The 14,012-nt window shown below is 38.0% G+C and overlaps 1 protein-coding gene across 4 annotated transcripts in view; it reads left to right on the top strand.

Moving 5' to 3' along the window:
* The first annotated feature begins 750 nt into the window (after positions 1–750).
* rorc (RAR-related orphan receptor C) overlaps positions 751–14,012 on the top strand; it is an 89,699-nt gene continuing 76,437 nt past the window's right edge. For 2 of the 4 annotated variants that reach the window (XM_079837507.1, XM_079837504.1), the window contains exon 1: positions 789–1,298. In XM_079837507.1, the coding sequence (XP_079693633.1) occupies positions 1,238–1,298 (61 nt within the window). In that variant the 5' untranslated portion in view covers positions 789–1,237. Of the gene's footprint in view, positions 1,299–14,012 lie in introns of all 4 variants that reach the window. The other 2 variants (XM_079837505.1, XM_079837503.1) reach the window with 2 other exon arrangements.

Below are 14,012 nucleotides of genomic sequence, written 5' to 3'. Positions count from 1 at the left end.
TGCTGACCAGCAGAAAGCTTTTGAATTGTGCTTCATAAATCACTACACTATTGATTATAGACAAGTGAGCTTTTTTTTTATTTCAAGGGTGCCCAATGCAAATAGTCTGGACCCAGAAAACGTAGCGACGCCACTGACTTGGGGGCCCTAGTGGTCAACTTGCACGGTTTGCACTGAGGATTCTTATGGTAATCTCAGTTTTGGAGAACCCCGACTGTCTGAGTCTAGACTTATTATATCAATACCAGGAATGGGCTCTGCATTTCTCTTAAGACCTAAGATGAAGGATTAGGGAGAGTGGATAAGGATTAGGGTGTATATAAAAGACACCAATATTTATTTTTACTGGTTAACAGTTCAATAAATGAGTGCATTAACACACTGACATAGTCGCCTCATGTTATCCAGTGACAGTTCAGTGCTGATGAATTCACATTACATAACACAGCACTGAAGGATTATTGACCATGTGTCCAGAACAAATGAAACTGCTCTCTTTATAAAAGAAAATTTGAAACATCTAAAAGATATTGAAGTGTTATTAATATATTTAAAGATTATTATTTAATCCAGTTTATGTAGTTTGGTAGCTAGAATATAAAATAATGAGAATTTCTGTTAGCAAAAAAGTGTCTTGTGTGGTGTGATGTTATTGTAGCTTTATATAATAAACGCAAAATTAAATAAAAATGCTCATAAACTACTCTTAAGTCTCCCGTTAAAAGCATTGCTCTCGCGCTTCCCGCGCCTATTACATAATGATTGATGACATAACACCGTGCTGGCTCGGGACAGCTCGAGCGCAGCGCGAGCCTGGACAGACAGAGTCATTGCGCGCGCCAGAGGCCACTCGGTCGATTATTTATCCAACAAGTGCCCGTCCGTTTCTCTTTCTCTCTCCCTCCAGGACCGGTCAACTCTTTTTTTATTTTCTTTTGAAATGTCATGTACGCATGTTAGTTATATTCAAACAACAGCGAAGAGAAGCGGAGGGACGTTTTGACTTAAGCCTTGTTTGTTTGTTGACCAGACGCGCCAACTTTTAGGGAATTATTGAAAATGGCGATGTGCTTGTTAAAACGCTTGCGGCGTCCTGGTCGTTAAAGTGTCAGCAGTTTTTTTCTTCTTTCCCTCTAGTTTTCTTATTTTTGGTCGATTTTTTATGTAATTAGTTTAATAAATTATAAACTATAAGGTAAAGGGGTGTGTTGGCACGGAGAGTTGTGACAGGAAAGTAATGGAAAATGATGAGCCCTCATCGCCGGACCCGAATCACGACAACACTCAGAGTAAAAGTGGTAAGTGCGTATTTCATTAACCCATAACATAAACGAATGCTGCATTGTTGTGGAAGTGATTTCAGTTTGCACGTGTGTGTGTGTGTGTGTGTGAGTATGAGTGTCACACTTAAAACGTGGAGCAAACGCGCGCGCACAGGCAGTGTTAGATATGAGACCAGTGGCACTCTAAAAATACACACCCCTTATGTGACAGAAGTGCCTGTCTGTGTGCCAGCAGTCCTACACTAACCCACAGCGCTTGTGCCAAGCCTATGCCACGCGAGCCAGCCAAACCACAACTTTCTGACTTTTGTCACTTCTCCCTCGGATTCAGTGTGCATTAAAAAGTGTTGTGCTGCCTTATTTATTCTTGTTAAACGTGCAGTGTCATTTTGACTGACTTTCAGTCATTGTTAGCAAGGATGCAGTTTTCACTTTTGTTGACATATTTCTTTTAACTTTGGGAGTTAAAAACCATCAGCACGACAAATTAACGTTTAAAAAAGTATACAAAAATTCTACATTCTTAAAATAAAGGTTCTTTATTAGCATTAGGGTTGGGTACCGAAATCCGGTTCCAATATGGCACCGGTACTTATATAACCGGTATGTACCGGACCGAATCAGAACGCAGATTTCGGTTCCTCATTTCGGTGCCAAAATTCAAACGTGCTTTCGCGCTTTGGCTGAGCCAGAGACAGACGCTCAGCGCTGGTCACATCACAACTCATGACAACTATTCAGTGTTTTCAACCACATCTCATGACAACTATTCAGTGTTTTCAACGACATCATGTTTATTTCAGGTTTCAGACATTTAAATGCTCATAAGTAGGCTACTAGCAAAAAACACACACTGATGTCTATGAAAGCGGCAATGACAATCCTTTCAGACGGTTATAATTTGACTAACGTTACGTGTTTTATTCACATCAGATAAATGCACATTATATAGTAACTATATAGTTTACTCTATTCTTCTTCCAGTTCACTGGTCACTTACTTTCATGTATCGTGAGACGTGAGACGAGAATGATCTCAAGTGTTGTAACGTTATATCCGACAGATCCGATTCTGAGGTGCAAACTAACATGGCGCCGCCCATTGCGCTTTATAGATCAACTAACACACATTCACTCACACATTTGAACATCAGATAGTTCGTGACACAGTTAAGAAGTTTGTGAATATTTTGAATAAAAAGAAAAAATGAAATAAACCTGATACAGCTGAGCTGTCAGCGCTATTGCGGCTGCTGTGTCATGTGAGAAACATGACGTGTCACCATGGAAACATTAAGGCGATGCGTTCAAAAATATTTAGCCAGAGAATATGATCATATTTCAAAATAAAGCTGAAGCTCGAAGCTGGTTTGTAGCAGAGCAAGAATACAGACTACTGCTGTTATTACTGTAACTGTTTAGAGTTATATTAGGCTTGTTGTAGTTAGGTGGCTTAGGTTTTACTGTGAATTTGTAAATATGTCAATTATAATTTGTAAATAAGTAAATTGTGTTTTGTATTTATTTATATTCATACATTTAAGTATACATTAAACTTTTAATAAATGGTTCAATTTAAATAATAAATTAAAGCTGCGAGCAGCGATGACGGGCCCAAGCCGGTGGCACCGCCACCCCGGTGGCATCAGTTTAACTGTGCACGGCAGGCAATAGGCATTTAAAATGGGAAAACATAAAAGGACTATGTCAAAGTCATCTGAATTCACCACATTAACTGCAGCAGTTGGTGCTGCTATGACCACAAACCACAACAGCCACATCTATGAGATCAATTAAATTTATATGAATTTCATGTCAGATTATGTCAAAGGTCAAATTGGAATGAGTTCAGAATACCATTCGAATGCTGATGTTGTTTTATTCTAACACTTCTCTTCATGTGTTTTTGAGCTACCTTAGCTACCATTTGTGCACCAATCTTATGCACCATAAAACATGCTTTAATTTCAATATGGGTGGTCCAATAAAATTTTTTTAATAAAAAATGTATAAATGGAGCCAAATCACAGAAACTGCAAAGATGATTTTAATATCAGTGTCAGGTAAGAGTAAGATGCGTGTCTACATTTTATGGAAGTTTATTATAAATAGCCACTTTTATAAAATCATGTGAAATTTATGTTTTAATACATTTATATTATATCAGTAAATAATTAATTTAAAGACATGTGCATCATACGTGATCTTGGCAAACACATCACATGACGTTTTTATTTCAAGTGATAGTTATTTGTGATAGCCTATATGAAAGGGTTAAATTATGATCAAGAGAGAAAGTCACACACACACACACACACACACACACACACACACACACACACACACACACACACACACACACACACACACACACACACACACACACACACACACACACACACACACACAATGATAGAGTGAGAGTGAGGGGGAGGGGAAGGACTGAGAGAAAGGCACACACACAAACTCACAGGGTGAGAGAGAGACCCCCCCCCCCTCCCCACACACACACACAGATAGAGAGGGGGAAGGGGAAAGACAGGCAGATGGCATTCCATAGACTTAATGGTTTGTATACTGTACAAACTGTACATTCTATCCCCCTACACTACCCCTAAGCCTACATATCGCACACACACACACACACACACACCATAGCTGTCAACCCTCCCGTTTTTTCCGGGTTTCTCACGTATTTTAGCTCTTTTCCCGCTGTCTTCCCGTTTTAGTATTTTCCCGTAAAATATCCCGTATTTTTACGTTCTGATTGTGTTAACTCAGAACACGCAACTATCTGGTTTAGTGCCAGAAGACGCGAATGAGAAGTCGCGCGCACTGTGAGAAAATTTTCCGTGCACTCATCCGAGAGCGCGCACACGTCTCTCAGCGCGCAAATATTGAGTTCTCTTTCAAGTCTTGCTCTTGAATGGACAAACTCACGCAAAAAGTATGTCAACATATTGATGAGTATTCTAGCAGACATAGTCTGTATATGGCTTAAGTAAGCTTTATACAGTCCAGAAAAGACGACGCATATCCGAGGTCTTAAAGGGGCAGTAGCCTTTACTGCTGTCTGTTTAATGTCAAACAAAAGACAAGGGCATCACTCACTGCTCTTGATTGAATAACTTTTGTAAGTTTAATAGGATTAATCTTTAATTTATACAGTCATATATGCAATGTTATTTTACATTTGATCAATTTCTGTACCTGAAAACTAATGTTAGACGTACCTGAAAAACCTGAAAAGCATAGTTTATTTTATTAGTATCTTTGCTCAATAGTATTTATTTGTGCTGCTGCTTGTATTTAAATGATTTGTTCTTATTATTTTCTTTTGTTTTATTTGACAGTAGTCCTTTTTTCCCTGAACATAGCAAATACTGAACCGTACCGAAACGGGGAACCTTAAACCGTGATACAAACCGAACCGTGAGCAATCTGTACCGTTACACCCCTAGCGTAACGTATGATAAAATGACTGAAAAAAGGTTGGGAAACACTGGCTTAGGCTACTATCGAAGAAGAAGAAGACAGTTGCAGCCGCGCGGTTGGGAGGAAGAGGGAAAAAGTAGCGGGAAGTAAACTTCAAGGAGAGTATAGTAATAATAAATGATAATAAATGGAATAAATAAATAATAAATGAAAATAATAAATGTTATATTTACCCATGGCCTTCCCTGTTATACAGAAATGTAATAGTTATCAAACCTTCCTTAACTGTATAAATAATAAATGAAATATAGATGAATCATCATTAAAGCTACAATTTTCTCTGTTCCCATTGTTCTTTGAAGAACATTAATGACAGGCTGACTCCACAAAATGACTCTAATTTGCCTCTTTGAAAAATAATTCTCTAATTTAACCTTATTACTATACTAATTGTAATATAAATAATACAAATATTAGAAGAAAAATATTTTAAGTGGTCATTATTGACAATAAATATTGCACAACTAGTATTTAGTACCAAAAGATCTCCTCAAAATATTCAATAAATATTATTGAACTAAAATATAGAACATTTATTTAATTGAAAAATAGTTAAGGTGTATGGTCACATTTGACCATCAATTAGTATGAGTATGACCAATTAGTATGGAATACCTGAAGGCTAAGTACAATAAAAAACATTAACATTAATGTTAACATTGTTGCATTACTCTCCATTATAAAACGATCCTGTATGGTTGATGTAATAATCAATGCACACTATGCTGTACTGTTTACCAAAACTTGCTGCAAACCCCTGTAAAGTGGAGCTGTTGTGTATCAAGCCATTCAAATGTATTGACACAGCGCTAGAAGTATTGAGATTTCTGTGAAGCACGACTGCGCGCGCCGCCGGGAGATGATAGAGCATGTCGCAACTCCGTATGGTTTTTCAACACTCTGGCTTTAACTGTTATGCCATATTAGCGCCAAAACGCTATTTATTGTTTGAATTTCGCATTAAAACTTTAAAAAATGTAAAAGCTTAGACATTGTTTAATATCAAAAGCAGGTTTGGCAATTTGGCGTGAGATTAAGTTGGGCAGCGTGAGAGCGTGAGACAGAGCCTGAAAGCGTGAGTGTCACGCCAAATGCGTGAGAGTTGGCAACCCTAGGCAAAAGAGAACTCGATGTGAGCAGGAAACTGCGAGTCTATCTATGCATCGAGTGTGTGTGTGTGTGTGTGTGTGTGTGTGTGTGTGTGTGTGTCAGTGTCCCTTGAATAGCTGACATGAGACGCATCCACACAGACAGGACACTGACACACACACATACACATACACATACACACACACACACACACACAGGACACACACACACACACACACACACAGACAGGACACTAACACACACACAGACAGGACACTGGCATACAGCGCGCTCTCTTGTGTCTTGTCGCGCTTGGAAGCATGTACATGAATAGGAGCGTGATCATGTAACGCTAAGCAAAAATGGATATAAAAACGGACGCTGTGTTATTTGCGTTAAATATTTTTAATGCGTTAAGCTTCCGTTTCACGTTGACCGAGTTTGGTGGAGATTGAATAAATCACCTACGAGGAGAACGTAAAAACTCAGACCCTGAATTATACAAATATTCACGTTCAAACAAAAACTTTCTGTGAAAAAAAGACACTTATAAACAGACACTTGTAGAAAATAATGTGAATTTTTTTTAAAAATAAATTTGAACTATGTCAGTTAATAATGAATTTAAAGACAAATGTGTCAAAAGTGATCTTTGCAAACACAGCACATGACCTTCTGTAAAGCACATGTATAGAAAACACACTCACACTCCTCTGTTTTAAAAAAAGAGTTCTGTCTGAATGAGTACATGAAATCACGGCTGTCAGATGATAAGAATTGTAACTCAAATGTGATTTAGAAAATGAGTTCTGTAGTGATATAGTGTCATAGTTCATGTCCACATTAACCACTACGTTGTAATACCAATAGCCATGTCATCATACACATTTGTGTCCTCATAAATCACATAAGCAAGCACAGAGAGAGAGAGAGAGAGAAAGGGAGTTTCAAAAATAATACAACACTGCCCCCTTTTGGTGATAGAGGGGAGGGCACACAAACAGTCAAAAACATTATTAAACTTTGACATGTTGCCATGGCAGCATTATTTGAAATATCAGGAATTCATTCATATGTCTCTATCTGTCATGTTTTCACATTATACTGATGAAGTTTGAAGTCAATCGTGTGAAAATAAGATGGTGATTCAAAGCATTTTTGAAAGTGACACACTTCCTGCTGCCAGTTGGTGGCGCTATAACTTTGACTCACAAAAGTCATATCCATGTGATCGGCCTCTTACAACGAACACACAGCTGAAGTTTCATCCAAATCAGTCAATGTTTGCACAAGTTATTACACACTTCCTGTTTACCTTTTCTCGCCATAAATTCGTTGCTTCGCCACGGCCAAACCGTTTAAGATATCAAAAATCCGTTCGCAATTTAGCATCCTCTGTGTCTTGACTTCATGCTGACCGAGTTTGGCACTGATTGAAACAATGGCCTCGGAGGAGTATATTAAATTCCAGAGCATGTGTTTTCAGAACAACCCATATTAGCTCACTTCCTGTTGGGCTGACACGTAACTTAGAGCACGAAAGTTGTTTGGCCCGATGAGGTCTATATGTGTACCGAGTTTCATACATGTACGTGCAAGTGTGTTTGATATATAGACCAAGTTTTCAGACCCCACTTTAGGGGGCGCTGTCGAGCCCCCCTGCCACGCCCGGGTACCAGCTTCAGCCCGGCTCTGATGGCCGCGCATTCCGATGTGTGTGCAAAGTTTCAAGAGTTTTTGAGCATGGTAAGGGCCCCAAAAGTGCCCGAGAAGTCGATAAAATAATAATAATAATAATAATAATAATTAAAGCTGCGAGCAGCGATGACGGGCCCAAGCCGGTGGCACCGCCACGCCGGTGGCATCAGCTTAACTGTGCACGGCAGGCAATAGGCATTTAAAATGGGAAAACATAAAAGGACTATGTCAAAGTCATCTGAATTCACCACATTAACTGCAGCAGTTGGTGCTGCTATGACCACAAACCACAACAGCCACATCTATGAGATCAATTAAATTTATATGAATTTCATGTCAGATTATGTCAAAGGTCAAATTGGAATGAGTTCAGAATACCATTCGAATGCTGATGTTGTTTTATTCTAACACTTCTCTTCATGTGTTTTTGAGCTACCTTAGCTACCGTTTGTGCACCAATCTTATGCACCATAAAACATGCTTTAATTTCAATATGGGTGGTCCAATAAATTCTTTTTAATAAAAAATGTATAAATGGAGCCAAATCACAGAAACTGCAAAGATGATTTTAATATCAGTGTCAGGTAAGAGTAAGATGCGTGTCTACATTTTATGGAAGTTTATTATAAATAGCCACTTTTATAAAATCATGTGAAATTTATGTTTTAATACATTTATATTATATCAGTAAATAATTAATTTAAAGACATGTGCATCATACGTGATCTTGGCAAACACATCACATGACGTTTTTATTTTAAGTGATAGTTATTTGTGATAGCCTATATGAAAGGGTTAAATTATGATCAAAAGAGAAAGGCACACACACACACACAATGATAGAGTGAGAGTGAGGGGGAGGGGAAGGACTGAGAGAAAGGCACACACACAAACTCACAGGGTGAGAGAGAGACCCCCCCCACACACACACACACAGATAGAGAGGGGGAAGGGGAAAGACAGGCAGATGGCATTCCATAGACTTAATGGTTTGTATACTGTAAAAACTGTACATTCTATCCCCCTACACTACCCCTAAGCCTACATATCACACACACACACACACACTACCCCTAAACCTACCATCACAGAAAACATTCTGCATTTTTACATTTTTATTAAAAAATTGTTTAGTATGCTGTTAAAGCTATTTTTATTTACGGGGACACATGAAATGTCTTCATAAACCATGATTATGTTGTAATAAACACCCCTCCAACACACGCATTTCTGAGGCTTTGCCCATTTCCACTGACTGACATCTCTGATGTGTGTGTTGAGTTTCAAGCAATTTCAAGCATGCTAAGAGAAATTATACAAATATTCACGTTCAAACCAAAATATCTGACTTCCTGTTGGTCAGAGCTAATGACTGTAAAGTAAAAAATTAACTAATTAATCACATTTTTTTCTGTAATTAATCACGATTAATCGCAAGTTTTTAATATTTTAAGTTTGTAATATTTTGATATTGTAATAATTTCAGTTACTCTCCAAATTAATTTAGAAACAATTTAAAGACAGCATATTGTAAATATGTGTTGTATTGTCATTTTTTATGAATGAAGGCCAGTATCACTGATACTAAATTCTCTATGAAACATTAATGACGTTACATTGCAGTATAACTGAAAGCTCCCAATTTCAACATTTATTAGTCTTTAAAAAACAACTTTTAATTTAAGTGAACTTAAAAAAATCTTTACATAAACCCAAAATAATAAATGTTATATTTACCCATGGCCTTCCCTGTTATACAGAAATGTAATAGTTATCAAACCTTCCTTAACTGCATAAATAATAAATGAAATATAGATGAATCATCATTAAAGCTACAATTTTCTCTGTTCCCGTTGTTCTTTGATGAACATTAATGACAGGCTGACTCCACAAAATGACTCTAATTTGCCTCTTTGAAAAATAATTCTCTAATTTAACCTTATTACTATACTAATTGTAATATAAATAATACAAATATTAGAAGAAAAATATTTTAAGTGGTCATTATTGACAATAAATATTGCACAACTAGTATTTAGTACCAAAAGATCTCCTCAAAATATTCAATAAATATTATTGAACTAAAATATAGAACATTTATTTAATTGAAAAATAGTTAAGGTGTATGGTCACATTTGACCATCAATTAGTATGAGTATGACCAATTAGTATGGAATACCTGAAGGCTAAGTACAATAAAAAACATTAACATTAATGTTAACATTGTTGCATTACTCTCCATTATAAAACGATCCTGTATGGTTGATGTAATAATCAATGCACACTATGCTGTACTGTTTACCAAAACTTGCTGCAAACCCCTGTAAAGTGGAGCTGTTGTGTATCAAGCCATTCAAATGTATTGACACAGCGCTAGAAGTATTGAGATTTCTGTGAAGCACGACTGCGCGCGCCGCCGGGAGATGATAGAGCATGTCGCAACTCCGTATGGTTTTTCAACACTCTGGCTTTAACTGTTATGCCATATTAGCGCCAAAACGCTATTTATTGTTTGAATTTCGCATTAAAACTTTAAAAAATGTAAAAGCTTAGACATTGTTTAATATCAAAAGCAGGTTTGGCAATTTGGCGTGAGATTAAGTTGGGCAGCGTGAGAGCGTGAGACAGAGCCTGAAAGCGTGAGTGTCACGCCAAATGCGTGAGAGTTGGCAACCCTAGGCAAAAGAGAACTCGATGTGAGCAGGAAACTGACGCGAGTCTATCTATGCATCGAGTGTGTGTGTGTGTGTGTGTGTGTGTGTGTGTGTGTGTGTGTGTGTGTGTCAGTGTCCCTTGAATAGCTGACATGAGACGCATCCACACAGACAGGACACTGACACACACACATACACATACACACACACAGACAGGACACACACACACACACACACACACACACACACACACACACACACACAGACAGGACACTAACACACACACAGACAGGACACTGGCATACAGCGCGCTCTCTTGTGTCTTGTCGCGCTTGGAAGCATTTACATGAATAGGAGCGTGATCATGTAACGCTAAGCAAAAATGGATATAAAAACGGACGCTGTGTTATTTGCGTTAAATATTTTTAATGCGTTAAGCTTCCGTTTCACGTTGACCGAGTTTGGTGGAGATTGAATAAATCACCTACGAGGAGAACGTAAAAACTCAGACCCTGAATTATACAAATATTCACGTTCAAACAAAAACTTTCTGTGAAAAAAAGACACTTATAAACAGACACTTGTAGAAAATAATGTGAATTTTTTTTAAAAATAAATTTGAACTATGTCAGTAAATAATGAATTTAAAGACAAATGTGTCAAAAGTGATCTTTGCAAACACAGCACATGACCTTCTGTAAAGCACATGTATAGTAAACACACTCACACTCCTCTGTTTTAAAAAAAGAGTTCTGTCTGAATGAGTACATGAAATCACGGCTGTCAGATGATAAGAATTGTAACTCAAATGTGATTTAGAAAATGAGTCCTGTAGCGATATAGTGTCATAGTTCATGTCCACATTAACCACTACGTTGTAATACCAATACCCATGTCCTCATAAATCACATAAGCAAGCACAGAGAGAGAGAGAGAGAGAGAGAGAAAGGGAGTTTCAAAAATAATACAACACTGCCCCCTTTTGGTGATAGAGGGGAGGGCACACAAACAGCCAAAAACATTATTAAACTTTGACATGTTGCCATGGCAGCATTATTTGAAATATCAGGAATTCATTCATATGTCTCTATCTGTCATGTTTTCACATTATACTGATGAAGTTTGAAGTCAATCGTGTGAAAATAAGATGGTGATTCAAAGCATTTTTGAAAGTGACACACTTCCTGCTGCCAGTTGGTGGCGCTATAACTTTGACTCACAAAAGTCATATCCATGTGATCGGCCTCTTACAACGATCACACAGCTGAAGTTTCATCCAAATCAGTCAATGTTTGCACAAGTTATTACACACTTCCTGTTTACCTTTTCTCGCCATAAATTCGTTGCTTCGCCACGGCCAAACCGTTTAAGATATCAAAAATCCGTTCGCAATTTAGCATCCTCTGTGTCTTGACTTCATGCTGACCGAGTTTGGCACTGATTGAAACAATGGCCTCGGAGGAGTATATTAAATTCCAGAGCATGTGTTTTCAGAACAACCCATATTAGCTCACTTCCTGTTGGGCTGACACGTAACTTAGAGCACGAAAGTTGTTTGGCCCGATGAGGTCTACATGTGTACCGAGTTTCATACATGTACGTGCAAGTGTGTTTGATAAATAGACCAAGTTTTCAGACACCACTTTAGGGGGCGCTGTCGAGCCCCCCTGCCACGCCCGGGTACCAGCTTCAGCCCGGCTCTGATGGCCGCGCATTCCGATGTGTGTGCTAAGTTTCAAGAGTTTTTGAGCATGGTAAGGGCCCCAAAAGTGCCCGAGAAGTCGATAAAATAATAATAATAATAATAATTAAAGCTGCGAGCAGCGATGACGGGCCCAAGCCGGTGGCACCGCCACGCCGGTGGCATCAGCTTAACTGTGCACGGCAGGCAATATGCATTTAAACAGGATAATTTTTTTAAATCGCTCGAATATGTCACATTTACCGCAGCAGCTGGTGCCACTATCACCACAAGCCACACCCATGATGTCATTTAAATGTAGATGATTTTTAATGTCATGGGATGAAATAGATCTCTTTCAAATATGTGAAAAGTTATCTTTTCCTGCTCAAAATGTTATAAGTCCAGAAGGCCAGTATTTAATTCAAGGTATTTGTATAGTTCTTTTTTTACTTATTCACAAGTGATAGTTATTTGTGATAGTCTATGATATGAAAGGGGTAAATTATCATCATCAAGAGAGAAAGGCACACACACAAACTCACAGGGTGAGAGAGAGACCCCACACACACACACACACCCAGGGTGAGCCTGAGAGTGAGGGGGGAGGGGAAGGACTGAGAGAGAGGCAATCTGCACATTGAACAAGATTCACAAGATTTTAACAACAAAAATAAATAAAATCTAAATGGTGGGAGAAAGTTTTTTTTACTTCACTCTCCGAAAACATTATTTTGAATATATTTGAAATCACAGATGTTGGGTGATGAGAATTGTAACTCAAATATAATTTACAAAAACTAGTCCTGTCTGAATAGTGATATGTCAGTGAGATCAGCTCGGGCGCGCACACCGTCTATGGGTGATGTCACGTATTTTGCGAAATGCGCAGTTAGGTGATGTGTCGCCCTCCACACGTTGCGAAACAGACTCCGAAATGGGGAAATGTAAATTTGCGGACTCCTGGTTGGAGTAGGATGAGTTTAAACAATGACCGCAGGGTTTTTCTATGGTTTTTCCTGCATAGCGGCCGCCTCCGTCACATTTCGTGCCACCTCCGTCTGTCGACAAAACTCAAGACAGGCAGTCACTTGCTCAGATTAGGCATGTCGTGGTAATTAAATAATCATCAGAAATATATATTGTCACATGATCTTTCAGCAATCATTATTAGTATTTTATGATTTGCTAGTACAAAGTCATCTAAAGCCATTCCATAGCTGAATGTCTTTCCTCCGCTGTAGCTGTCCATCATTCTCCGTTCAGCATTCAAACTGCGCGTCGTGTTTGGTTACAGTCAGTCAGCTGCTCGGTAAAGCTCACTCCAAGATGATATATTCCCGTTATAATACTTGATATGTAGATAAAATAATTTATCTTCCTGGAGTTTATCTAGCGGTTTCTGAACGATGTTGTGCTCCCTACCCGGGTGACAACACAAGGCATCACACGCACAATAACCGGAATTTAAAACTGTGAAGAAACCGACCGATATACATAGTAGACTAGGATTTGTGCGCTCAACGCTCATCGTCTCTTTATGCCGTGAACTTTTTAATGTGCACTCGCGGTGCACTGCGCCCTCTGACTCCATGTTGCTTTAAGCGCATCATTCTGCACCCGGGATGCGCATAAGCACATTGTGCCGCGCTTTCATATATTTTCATAGTTTTGTGCACTTAAAGATGATTAAAAAAAATCTTGTTCTCACGTATCTATCATATATTTGTTGCCCCTTTACAGAGCTGCACATTACGTTTACAATAAACTATAAATCTTGAAATGTTATATTATTTGTGTAGGCCCATATAATTATTTACATTCATATATAAATTAAATATAAATTGTTTTTTTTATAAATGTATTTAATAAGAACACAAAGTAATTTGTACCTTTTCATTAACATTTTTAGATTTTATAAAATTAGTCCAGAGATGTTTTTTCAAGAATTACTTTTTGTAATTGCAAATTTTTTTAACTATCCACTCACCTAATTTAATATATATTTTTGTTATAGCTTATGATTATATATTTTTATTTTATTGCTCAACAGTAGTTCTCATCGCCGATGAGGTCTTTAAATATTTTGAGAAGGTCTTAAAAAAGTCTTAAA

Source organism: Gobio gobio (genome assembly GCF_949357685.1).
Source record: "Gobio gobio genome assembly, chromosome: 15".
In the NCBI taxonomy this organism is placed as follows: Eukaryota; Metazoa; Chordata; class Actinopteri; order Cypriniformes; family Gobionidae; genus Gobio; species Gobio gobio.
Note: the sequence above shows the minus strand (reverse complement) of the source record. Positions and strands in the feature narration are given on the sequence as shown.